Genomic DNA, 12925 nt, shown 5'->3' with positions numbered 1-12925 from the left:
CCTTTCCTGATGGTGCAATTTTTGACATTTTTCTTCTCTTTCTACTTTCGTTTATAATCTACCGCCATCCATTCCCTTCAGACTCAATTCTCTCCCTCCCTTTACTCCAGTAACTGTCCTGAGTGGTTTTCAGGGACAGAAGGCCAAATCAGCAATTTCTCACCTCTCCCCATGGATGGATGCTACTAGCATCTCTCTCCAGCTTATTTTCTTGCTTCCAGAGTTCCTATTCTAATAATCCAACACTAGATCACGTGAAAGAATACCTTGTATTGTCTTTTTTTTTTTAACAAAGAAATTAAAAGGCGATTGAGGAATTTATTCTTTTTTGTGTGAGGGGTTTATTCTCAAAGATGCATTCTTATCAATTATGTTCCTTTATCCTCCCTTACAAGGTTTAAGTGGTGAAAAGAGAAGGTGGAGAAGTGGTCTAGGAAGGAGCTTTCCTAATGGAAAGAAAGGGTGACTCGGGAGTATAGATGCCAGAAGTGACAAAAAGTTAGGGGATCTGAAGCAGGGAGAATAAAAAAATGAAGATACAGTTGTAGAGTAAGAAAGACCAAGTCCTAACTCTTTGCAGTGCAGGAACCCAGGGATCGTTCCTACTAAGAGATAGGACGGATTGCCTTTGCCTCTTGGAGCATCTTCCTAACCCCACTCCTTGGTGCCTGAGCTCTCGCTGGATGGACACCAGGAGTGTGTTAGGCGGGCGGGTGTGTCCCCAGTACCTGGCTCACGGCCCCATGTGGACAGACCTCCTTAACATGCTTCCAGGGCTACACAAAGAGGAAATGTGTTTTTGATAACTCTAGAGTTTGCAGAAAAATCAAACTTTGCTAATGTTGTAATAGTAATACAGTTCTATTCTTGAAACACATAATGAGCTAAATAGATCATGTTTTAAATTTTAAATAGTGATGGATTTACCAATGACGTTTTAGAACACATCCTTTTGTACGTTGGGAACAAAACTGCCGATATGACTTGACTACCCTCTTGGTAATTGATTCTTCAAGTGTAGTCACAGCAACCAGGTTTATTTTGAACTGTCTGCCTTTTTCTTGGTGATCTCATTCAGTGACAGATATCATGCGAAGTGTTATTTAAGAAAAACACAGACTTTCTTTTTCTTAGTTTATGTCACAAAGTGAGTGAGAACATCATAAAACAAATAAAGACCTGAAGGCTGAACTCGAGAATTTAATTCCCAGTCTGCTTTCTTTGTTTTTTTTTAGAACAAGTAACCAAAGGTACTCTCCATAGTACTAAAGAGAGAAACGAGATTTACTATCTGATAATTAATTCCTAGGTTTTATTTGAGTGTTTGTTTTTACAAGTAGTAGTTACACTTTGGTAATATTGAAACTTAGGGGTGGGAGATGAGGGTAAGGGGGATCAAATATATGGTGATGGAAGGAGAACTGACTCTGGGTGGTGAACACACAATGGGATTTATAGATGATGTAATACAGAATTGTACACCTGAAATCTATGTAATTTTACTAACAATTGTCACCCCAATAAATTTAAAAAATTAAAAAAAAAAAAAAAAAAAACTTAGCATGGACCCCAGAGTCAGACTGAGTTTGAATCCTAGCCTGGCCTTAACCACTCTCTGGTTTAGTTTACGCATCTGTAAAATGGGAATAATTGCAGAATAATCAAATTCATAGAGTTGGTGTGACAGTATCTGTAAAATGTTTACACTCTATCTCACGTATACTGTAAAATTTCAGTGTCAGCTTTTATTTTTTTATGTCATGAACATTTATTTGCTTTTATAGCTTTTACTTCATAAATATGTTTTCTCATTATTTAAAATTTTTAGATGGGGAAGATAGGCTTTTTCAAAGCTCTCTGAAAATATATGTATAATACATACACAAAAGCCTTTTTCATTGCTTGCCCTCCTTATAAAATATGCGATATATTTGTGTAGTCAGGCTTACCCTGATGTCACCACTGAGCAGTACTCTGACAGAACTGTCCTTCACGTGTGCTTTTGACATTATTGACTCTGGGTCCAAAATAGGCATTGTTTGTGCTGCCTGTCCACTGGCAATAATGGATTTACATTGATTTTTCCATACGTTTTGTCCTGGTTCCCTTTGTGACTCGTGGCATGCATTTGTGAAGTGGCAGGCTTTGAAAGAGAGGGACACTAACCTGCCCTTACTAAATGAAAGCTGCTAGCTTGACTTTGTTAATGCTATGTTTCTTTGTTTTTGAGGATTGTTATTATTTTTAATGTTCCTAAGTTTTTAAAAAGTCATCTTTAATAAAATTACGTAATATTTCCCATAAGCTAGTTTAGATTTTAGTATCTGTACTCATATATAAAATATACACACATATATAATTTTTACAAATCTTGTTTGTTTTCAAACCTTTCTTCCCCTGTGATGTAATCTTAATATTGCAAAAGATCATTCCTGCCATAACCTAAAGTCTGTAGATATATTTGTACTTCCAGCTGCATTGAACAAAGTAATTGTTGAGATCACTAATATGCTTGTCTAAGACATATTATCTTTACAATAGCACTTTTATGATCATGCTCAATTGCAAATATAGTTTTATTATGGTAATCGCTGTTATCTTATTGTAGTAAATGTCAAGTTTTGATGAAGCAACTTTATCATAATCTGGTCCTCATACGTGTATGAAATTTTGCTATTCTTAATGCTCTTCAATTATTTTCTTCATTATCTAACTTGCTTTTCCTTTATTTAATTGCTATGCCAAAGGATACTACTGGATGTGAAATTCTAACATTGTAATTAATATTATAGTGTGCACTCTTAGGCACAGACAATCTTTTATATTGATAAAAGGCTTTGTTCCAGCAAATGTAGTGTCTGTGGGCCATTTTGTTTTGAGAATACAGTAAATAGAAGTCCGCCATGAGAAAGTCAATTTGTTGAATCAGAATATTAAAAACAACTGTAAGGAACTTGTATCCAAAATATATAAAGAACTCTTATAACTCAACAATAAAAAAACAAATGATCTAATTTAAAAATGGGCAAAGGATTTGAGTAGACATTTCTCCAAAGAAGATAGACAAATGGCCAATAAGCACATGAAAAGATGTTCAACATCATTAGTTATGAGGGAATATAAATCAAAACCACAATAGATACCATTTCACAAAAAAACAAACAATAAATGTTGACAAAGATGTAGAGCATAGGGTCCCTATATACTTCTAATACAAATATCAAATGGTACAGCTGCTTTGGAAAACAGTCTGGCAGTTCCTCAGATGTTAGACGTAGAGTTCCTGTATGACCCAGCAATTTCAGCACTAGATGCATAGCGAAGAGAATTGAAAACAGATGTCCACACAAAAACTTATATATGATATTCATAACAGCATTATTCATAATAATAAAAAAGTAGAAACAACCCAAACTTCTATTAAAGGATGAATGGATAAACGAAATGTGGTATATCCATGTAATAGAATGTTATTTGGCTGTGAAGAGGAGTGAAGTATTGGTACATGCTATAACATCAATGAATCTTGAAAACATCATGCTAAGTGAAAGAAACCAGAAACAAAAGCAGTATATTTTATGGTCCTATTTATATAAAATGTTCATAATTGGCAAAGCCATAGAAACAGAAAGTAGATTACTAGTTGAGGGGCAGGGAGGGGAAATAGGGAGTGATGGGTACTGGCTTTTTTTTTTTTTTTTAATTGAGGTACAATTGACTATAATATTGTGTTAGTTTCAGGTGTGTAATATAATGATTGGATATTTGTATACATTGTGAAATGATCACCACAGTAAGTCTAGTTAACATCTCTCACCATACGTACTTACAAAATGTTTTTCTTGTGATGAAGACTTTTAAGATCTACTCCCTTAGCAACTTTCAAATATGGAATACAGTATTATTAACTATAGTCACCAAACTGTACGTAAGATCTCCATGACATTTATTTATAACTGGAATTTTGTACCTTTTGAACCCCTTCACTCATTTTGCCCCCCACCAATCTGTTCTCTGTATGAATGAGCTTGTTTTTTGTTGTTGTTTGTTTGCTTTGTTTTTTCAGATTCCACGTATAAGATCATATGATATTTGTCTTTGTCTGACTTACTTCACTTAGCATAATGCTCTCACCCTCCATTCATGTTGTTACACATGACAAGATTTCATTGTTTTTATGGCTGAATAGTATTCCATTGTGTGTGTGTGTGTGTGTGTGTGTGTGTGTATACCACATTTTCTTTGTCCATTCATCCATTGGTGAACGCTTAGGTTGTTTTCATGTCTTGGCTACTGTAAATAATGCTACAGTGAACATGGACAGGCATATATCTTTTCTAATTAGTGTTTTGTTTTTATTGTATAAATACCCAAAAGTGAAATTACTAGATCAAATGGTAGTTTGATTTTTTAAAATTTTTGAAGAACTTCCATATTCTTTCCACGTTGGCTGAATCAATTTGCATTCCCATCAACAGTGCACAGGGTTCCCTTTCCATGTCCTCACCAACACTTGTTATTTTTTATCTTTTTCATAACAGTCATTCTAACAGGTGTGAGATAATATCTCATTGTGGTTTTGATTTGCATTCCCCAATGATTAGTGATGTTGAACATCTTTTCATGTACCTGTTGGCCATCTGTATGTTTTCTTTGGAAAAATGTCTATTCAGATCCTCTGACAGTCTTTTAATTGAATTTTGAATATTAACCTTTTATCAGATACCTGATTTGCAAATATTTTTTCCCACTTAGTAGGTTGCCTTTTCATTTTGTTGATTATTTCCTTTACTGCACAGAAGCTTTTTAGTTTGATGTAGTCCTACTTGTTTATTCTTGCTTTTGTTGTCTTTGCATCTGAAAAGAGTCAGATACAAAAAATCATCCGTAAGACCTATGCCAAGGAGCTTCTCACCTATGTTTTCTTCCAGGAGTTTTATGGTTTCAGGTTTTATTTTCAAGTCTTTAATCCATTTTGAATTAATTTTTGTGCATGGTGTAAGATAGTAGTCTAGTTTCATTTTTTGGTATGTATCTGTTCAGTTTTTCCAACACCATTAATTGAAAAAATTTTCCTTTCCCATTTTATATTGCTTCCTTTGTTGTAAGTTAATTGACCATAATATATATGTGTTTATTTCTGGGTGCTCTATTGTCTTCTGTTGATCAATGAGCCTGTTTTTATGCCAATACCATACTATTTTGATTACTACAGCTTGTAATATATTAATAGTTTGCAATCAGGAAGTATGATGCCTCCATCTTTGTTCTTTCTCAGGATTGTTTTTGCTATTTTGGGTCTTCTGTGGTTCCAAATGAATTTTAGGATTGTATGTTCTATTTCTGTAAAAATAGCCATTAGATTTTTTTTTAGATATTTCATTGAATCTGTAGATTGGTTTTCATAATATGGACATTTTAACAATATTAATTCTTCGAATCCATGAGCACAGAATATCTTCACATTTATTTGTGTCTTCAATTTCTTTCATCAGTGTCTCATAGTTTTCAATGTCTAGGTCTTTTACTTCCTTGGTCAAATTTATTCCTAGGTATTTTATTTTTCTCAATGCACTTGTAAATGGAATTGTTTTGTTAATTTATCTTTCTGATAGTTCATTATTAGTGTGTAGAAACAAAACATTTTTGTATATTTTTGTATCTGCAACTTTACTGAATTTATTAGTTCTAACACTTTTGGTTGAGTTCTTTGGGGTTTTTGTATACAATATCATGTCATCTACAAATAGTGATTGTTTTACTTCTTCCTTTCCAATTTGGATGCCTTTTGTTTTATTTTTTTTCTTGCCTAATTGCTCTGGCTTGGACTTCCAATATTATTTTGAATAAAAGTGGTGAGAGTGGGTATCCATATTTTAGAAGAAAGTTTTCAGCTTTTCACCATTGAGTATTGTGTTAACGGTGGGCTAGTTTTCTTTTTGAGGTAATGGAAATATTCTGAAATTAAACAGTGGAGACGTGTGCAAAATTCTGTGGCTATACTAAAAATCACTGAATTGTGCACTTTGAAAGGTGAATTTCACAGTATGTGAATTATAGCTTCATAAATCTGTTGTTAAATAAAACTGTGGCTAGCCACTGCTTTTCCTAAAGTGCACTAATATACAGATTTCTGAGTTCTATGACTGTTATATGTATACCTGTGTGTGCACTGTGCATAATATGATATGAAATATGATATAATAATATCACATTGTGTAGGCAATGTACTGGTATATACTTTTGGCTCTAAATTCCCATTTGTTAATGGAACTTCATGGAGACCTTAAGGACTTACTGATGTAAATGCCCACTGTGCTCTTACTAAAGGATACATTTTTTTTTTTTTATCTCTGGAAGTTATTACAAATGATTGTGTTATAAATTGTTATCTCTCTTTTCTAGGATTTCCTGAGAATATAACAGTGAAACAACGTTATCGTCTACTTGGAAATAGTCTCAACGTGCATGTAGTAGCTAAACTAATCAAAGTCCTATATGAGTACCTTTAAAATAACTCTGAAAGATGGCCACAGTATTCCTTCATATACAGATGGTAATTCTGAAATTCTGTTTTAAATTAATTTTTATGAAATTCAGCTAAATTAACTCAGTCTTTCTTTAATGAGAAATTTGGATTTATCACAAAAATGCTAACATGTTTCCTTGAATTTATTTTACTCCATTTTGTAAAGGGAAATTGTTGTTATGCTTTAGGTTAACATATTTTCATATGATATTATTAAATGTTTGTGTAAAATATTCTCTTCAAAACATGGTATAAATAAATTGAGAAACATTAGAATTTTAGTGTCTACATGACTATTTTATAAAGTGTCATAACAAGATAGGTGTAATGAACCCAAGAAGTTATATATTTTTGTGTTAATTAAAGAAGTTGCTTATGAATCTTATCATTTTACATTTGTTAGATGATTATTAGAATTCTAAAATGATGATTCTAATTCTAGCCTGATTTAATTATTGGATGTTTTACTTAATTTCAATCCTTTAAACATTGCTTTGTTTTATCTAAACAAATGCTAATAATATTTTGAATCAAATTATCATCGTTCACCTTATGCAACAGTCTGAAGAAAATGTGAGAAAAAGTCGTTCTAAATTGTTGATTATTACCTCTGCATCCGGAAGCTACAGAATATTTAGGTGCACGTTATTTTTAATTCTACCTCCACTTGAAGGGCAAAACTTATTGTTCCTTCTTCATTTGTGCATACTTCCCTTTAGGTTGTTGCTATCAGAGCTTGCTTTTGTCTTTCTTCTCTGCTTCTTGTTGTAAATTAAATTTGCCATCACATTGTAATGTAGCGTGGCGTTAAAATTTTAGGGAGGAAACTCTGCCCTTTGATCCCATTTTTATGGCTATTCTGTCAATTAGCTTTTATAATTTTTAACTTTATCTGTGTTTCCCTTTCAATAGTCTTTTTAGAATTAGGGTTTCTCATCAGACTAAGTCTTGCATCAGAAATCCTGTGGTTTTGATTTCAGTGATAAAAGCAAGTGATAAATGGTGGAGAAACGAAACGAAATAAGACCAGAATTTATATCACAAAATTTTAATTCATATTTTTATTCTTAAAAGAAAATAATTTGATGTGGAGAAATTAGAACTGGTGCATTACTGGTGGGAATGTAAAATAGTACATCCACTGTAGAAAATAGATGATGATTCCTTAAAAAAAGCAATCTAGCAATTCCACTTCTGGGTATTATCCAAAAGAATTGAAAGTGGGGACTTGAACAGATATCTGTACACCAATGTTCATAGCAATATTATTCACAAGAGCCAAAAAGTGGGGGAAAAAAACAACAAAATGCCCATCAGTGGAGGAATCGATAAACAAAATATGGTGAATACCTACAGTGGAATATTATTCAGCCATAAAAAGGACATTCTGACACATACTACAGCGTGGATGACCTTTGAAGACATTATGCTCACTGAAATAACCAAGACACAAAAGGACAAATTTTGTATAATTCCTCTTTTATGAGGTATGTAAAAGAATGCAGTTCATGGCTGCAGAAGGTAGGCTAGTGGTTACCAAGTCTTAGGGGACCTCAGGAATGAGAATTAGTATTCAATGGCTGTGGAGTTTCTGTTTGGTGTTGTGAAAAAGTTCTGGAGATGGATGATGGTGATGGTTGCATAAAAACTTGATGCCCCTGGATGGTATACTTAAAATTATTAAAATGGCAAATTTTATGTCATGTACATTTTAACACACACACACACACACACACACACACACACGCGCGCGCGCGCAAACAATATTTCCCCACCACCATTTTTTTTCAGAAGAACTCATAGATAAATATAGAAATGGGGCTGCTATAGGCCAATGCATATATGTATCAACTATCACTGTCTACATTTTGTGTTTATTTAAAAGCATACCTTGTTACAAGTCTCATAAATTTTAGCATACATTCTGAACTTACTTTGGCATACTTTTACTAGGTTCTGTTCACTGCTGAAAGATTCTTACCAATAAAAAAGTTCATTTTTACTATGTTTCTGCTGTAATTAATAGTTTTCTATGCCTCATTGAGCAATGTTACACAAAGTCAGTGTGTTGAGTTACAGTGCGCTAACTATAAACACATGAAAGCTCCATGGAGACACTTGTTTACAAACTAGAATATAGAATATTGCTTTGTGAAATATTTTAAATTATTGAAGTATATTCATGGGCAGATGGTAATTCTTGCCCTTAATTCATAATTGAAAAATACACAGTAGCAAGCATAAAGCTCACACCCTATAATTTACCAGTGTTATTTAATTAACATGTATATACATACATAATTAGTTTAGAAACTGTCATTTTATTGAATGTCCACTTTATGTTATTGGTAATAAATATGCATAAAATTTGTCCTGGAAATTTCAGATATTTGGACTTACTGTGTATTTACTCAATATTTTGGAAAATATAGTCTCTCTTAAAAAGAACTGTATGTAATTAAATCTATGCCATTTCTAACAGTAAACTAATTTTTCATTCTCCTGTTATCATCACTTGTTCTCTTTTAAATGCTTGCCAAATAACTTTAAGTTTTTTATTAATCTGGTTCATATTTTTAGTAGGTTTTGTTTCAGACCCCAAAATGATGAATAAGGGATAATCAAATGAGTTAATACAAACAAAATGAATCATATTAAAAAACAATTTTGAAGAGATGGGTAGTCATCATAAGACAAATTGCAAAGGCTTGATAATCTTTCATGAGGTACCCTCGTATAGGATTTTATTCATTTGTTTTGGATCCATAGCCTCTCACCTTCTCAGGAAACTTACATTATTGTTCCTTCTCCCTCTTAAATATTCAAATGCACCATCTCAGTCATTCCTAGCATTTACTATGTTCAAATCTCCTCCATGATAAAAACAAGGACAAGTATGAACCTCTCTAGATCCCATGTTCCTCTTTTATCGCTTCCCTGCCATAGCCAGATCTCTTAGAGTTTATCTAAAACGTATCTGCCCTTACACATCTCTTGCCTAACTCCTCCACTGCTCCAGTATAACTTGGCCTTGGTCAGACTACCAAAAGAGCATTTACTGTTGTGATCAAGCGTCTCCGTGTGCCTGAGGTTTTCAATCCTCATCTTCCCCAACTTCTCAACAGTCCACGCTCCCTCTTTCTTGATACAGTTTTTTCTTTCACCTCAATGGCATCGTATTCTTTTATTATTTTTTTAATGAAAGTATATTTGACATACAATAGTATATTAATTTTAGATGTACAACATAATGATTAGACATCTCTATGGTAGCAGGCGACAGAGCTGAGTGACGGGAGGGCGTGGGTCACCCTGTCCCTGAGGGATAGCTGGGCCTCTTCACAGGATGCTGAACTTGGTGTTCTGGCTGTTACATCAGACCTGCAGGGTGGGCAGCGCTCTGGGCCTGATGAGGTGAGAAAATGCCTCTGACCACCAGCCAGCTTGCTCCACCTCACAAGATAGAGCCTTTTAAAAAGAGAAAACTAATAGTTGAAATTTTGAAAGTTGAGGGACTACCCAGAACTTAAGTAATTAAGTAAATAAGTAAATAAAATAAATTTTAAAAGGGGGGGCAGGTAGTGGGTAGGATTCCTTAACAAAAATCACAATCTGCCTTTTGCTCCAATCTCAGCCTCGTTCGGGTAAGAAGTTATTAAATTGGAGGCTTTTGAGGGTGCAGAAATGAAGCTGGGGACAAAAGAAAACAGTTTGATTTTAGCGATAGCAGTCCAGAAGAAAAGAGCGACTATGCCCACTAACCTCAAACTCAGACTGAAGGATGCAGCCTGCAGGCCAGCTGCTGTGTCTGCCTCCAAACTAAAATAGCTCTGGGTCCCCTTTTGGTTTTGGTAACGTTATAATTTAAAATAAAAATTCAGAATCAAGAGATTCCCAAATAAACCAGGATAACACAATAACGATCCACTTTTAAGCCCATGCAAAGTAGTTGAAGTGTGTTTTCCTAAAGTGGTTATGTTATTGAAAAGAATAACTTTTCATAACTTAGTCTTCAGCTTGGAACTATAACTATTTTAGGCTATCAGTTATACACTCATTTACTAATAGCTTTGGACTTTGAAATTGAGTGAGGGTCATATCGTCTCAGCGGTTTTACGTAGCCTGTCATGAACCCATTATATAATTTTTCAAGACAACTTTGCACTTGCCTGGACTAGAACTCTCTTCCTCTCAACTTCTCATGTCAAAGTAGGCTGCATCCAACTATCATATCAACTTCTTACTGTGCATTTATTTGATCCACCTCCAGTCTGTTCTTCCTCCATTCATCATTCTCACCAAGATGTCTAGTTAGGCCTATAATATTTCATTTGGGAATGTCCCTTTGCAAACTTTATTAAAAGGCAGTAAGAATTCTAAACATGTTTGTTCTTCAGTTTACACCAGCCAGCCTGTCTGCACCTTTTTCCTCTCCTGTCATTCCTTCACTTTGCTACTAAAATCTTAAAACTTCAATGTTTTAAAAATTTATTTCCCTAGGCTCTCTGTCTCTGTTTCTCTCTTTAGGACTTTGAAGAACATCTTACATTAAGACACTTGTGCTCTTTAAAATCTTATGCAACCATGACCCAAACTATAGTCCTGGTTTTGTCTCGATTTGTGAGTTATTTCTTTTTAAATTTATTTATTCAATAACCATGAGCATGTTGAAAGAACTTTTTTGACTTCTTATTCCCCAAGTTCTCAAATTAATTTGTTTTCTATTTACCATAGGTAAATATATGTTCTGAGTCTTATTTTCACCTACATCCATCACTTACAACTCTCAAGTATACCATACTAAAGCTTCCAGGATCTTATTTTTCTTACAAATATAAGTCTAGATATAAATTTCCCCAAAAACTAGATGATAGGAAGTTACTTGTCCCGTAGAACTCTTCTTTATAGCCCTAGATTGTTCTTATTTCTTTGCGGGTATGTACTATGGTTTCATTGTTTACTTCAAGCATTTGTATTGTACATTGTTTGCATCTTTATATCTATTCAAATCAGAGCAGATTTAAATTATAAGAGTGTAAATTCGGAACATGCATATTTAGCCGAGTTGGCTCTATAATCAGATAAGGTCACAATCTCAGGAGTGTAAAGAGAGACAGAGAGGAGAGCAGAGGTTTGGAGCTGAACTCTTACCTGTTTCTGAAGATTCAGTTCTCAGGTCTCTCTACCCTTCATTGTTCAAGCCCTTTTTCTCAGAGGTGTCACTCTTTCCTACAACTTGTACCATTTTTCCCGTGATACCCAGTGACTCCAGATCTGATATGATATTTTTCCTAAGCCCTATTCTATACTTTTCATGCGGGAACAATTTTAACTTGAGTATTTTCCTGTCACATCAAATTTAACATATTAGAAAACAATGATCCTGCAGTCCAAAAATCAGTTCCACTCCTGACTAACTTCAATATTTCCTTCTATGGTGCTGCTTCTCTCCCACTCTCCCAAGTTCAAACTCCGTCAGCCAAGATCATCTTCACCTTTTTCTCACTCTAGTTCTACTTACCAGCTTGTGTAATAAAGTGGTCTTCACAAGAAGGCCTTCCTGGAACTATATTTATTTTAGGAAAACTGAGAAAAAGGCATTTTAAAGTCTCAAAACATACATGTATGTTTGCAATCATATTTGTATACTTGGCTAACCATGGCTATTTAACAGATTTGGTCCTTCTGAATTTAATCTGGCATGAATATTATTCTTACTAAAATAGTTATTTTGCTCACTTAGCTAGTTCTCACACAAATACAGTTAAATTTCACACACACACACACACACACACACACACACACATACACACACCCATAGATGATTGAAAATATCTAGTGGAATGTGATAGTCCTTGTGTAGTAGGTATAAGCTGAGTGTGGTGTTTGAGAAATCATCATAAGGATGAATAGACATTAAGCTGGATAGTTTCTATGATTTGAGTTGGTTTTAAATGAAAAATAGTCCATGTTTTAGAGAATGTAAACTTTTAGGAGGGCAGGAATTTTAATTTTTGTTGCTGCCTTCCCAGTGACTACAAAAGTACCTGGTACATAGTAAGCACTCAATAAATATTTGTTAAATGAGGGAATATAGCCACTGTACTGGATTGACGTAAAAGCTGCCCAAAGGTCATCCCACTGTGGATGTTAAACAGTGTCACTGAGTCACTCTCCTGAGAACTATTTAGTTTGTGTTATTGCCACTTCCTCCATGCACAGAGGAATAGCCAAGTTTACTCCAGTTTGAAACACATGATTTGAAAAATAATTCTAGGATAGGGTTTGTGTTTTTTACTTTTGGGGAAGTTGGGCAGATAGAAGTTTTTAAAAATATTGTATTTTGACTTCTTGTCTGGACAAGAGGGCAGACTCGTTTCTCCTTGTTTCTCCCTG

The 12925-nt window shown here is 34.2% G+C and overlaps 1 protein-coding gene across 11 annotated transcripts in view; it reads left to right on the top strand.

Annotated features, from left to right (window-relative positions):
* Positions 1 to 8277, top strand: part of TRDMT1 (tRNA aspartic acid methyltransferase 1) — a 73715-nt gene extending 65438 nt beyond the window's left edge. For all 11 annotated transcript variants that reach the window (XM_019746067.3, XM_088789040.1, XM_088789041.1 and 8 more), the window contains one exon: positions 6406 to 8277. In XM_019746067.3, the coding sequence (XP_019601626.3) occupies positions 6406 to 6512 (107 nt within the window). In that variant the 3' untranslated portion in view covers positions 6513 to 8277. The remainder of the gene's footprint in view (positions 1 to 6405) is intronic.
* The last annotated feature ends 4648 nt before the right edge of the window (positions 8278 to 12925 follow it).

Source organism: Rhinolophus sinicus, chromosome 1, assembly GCF_057876585.1.
Source record: "Rhinolophus sinicus isolate RSI-liver-muscle chromosome 1, RSI-T2T, whole genome shotgun sequence".
NCBI lineage: Eukaryota > Metazoa > Chordata > Mammalia > Chiroptera > Rhinolophidae > Rhinolophus > Rhinolophus sinicus.
Note: the sequence above shows the minus strand (reverse complement) of the source record. Positions and strands in the feature narration are given on the sequence as shown.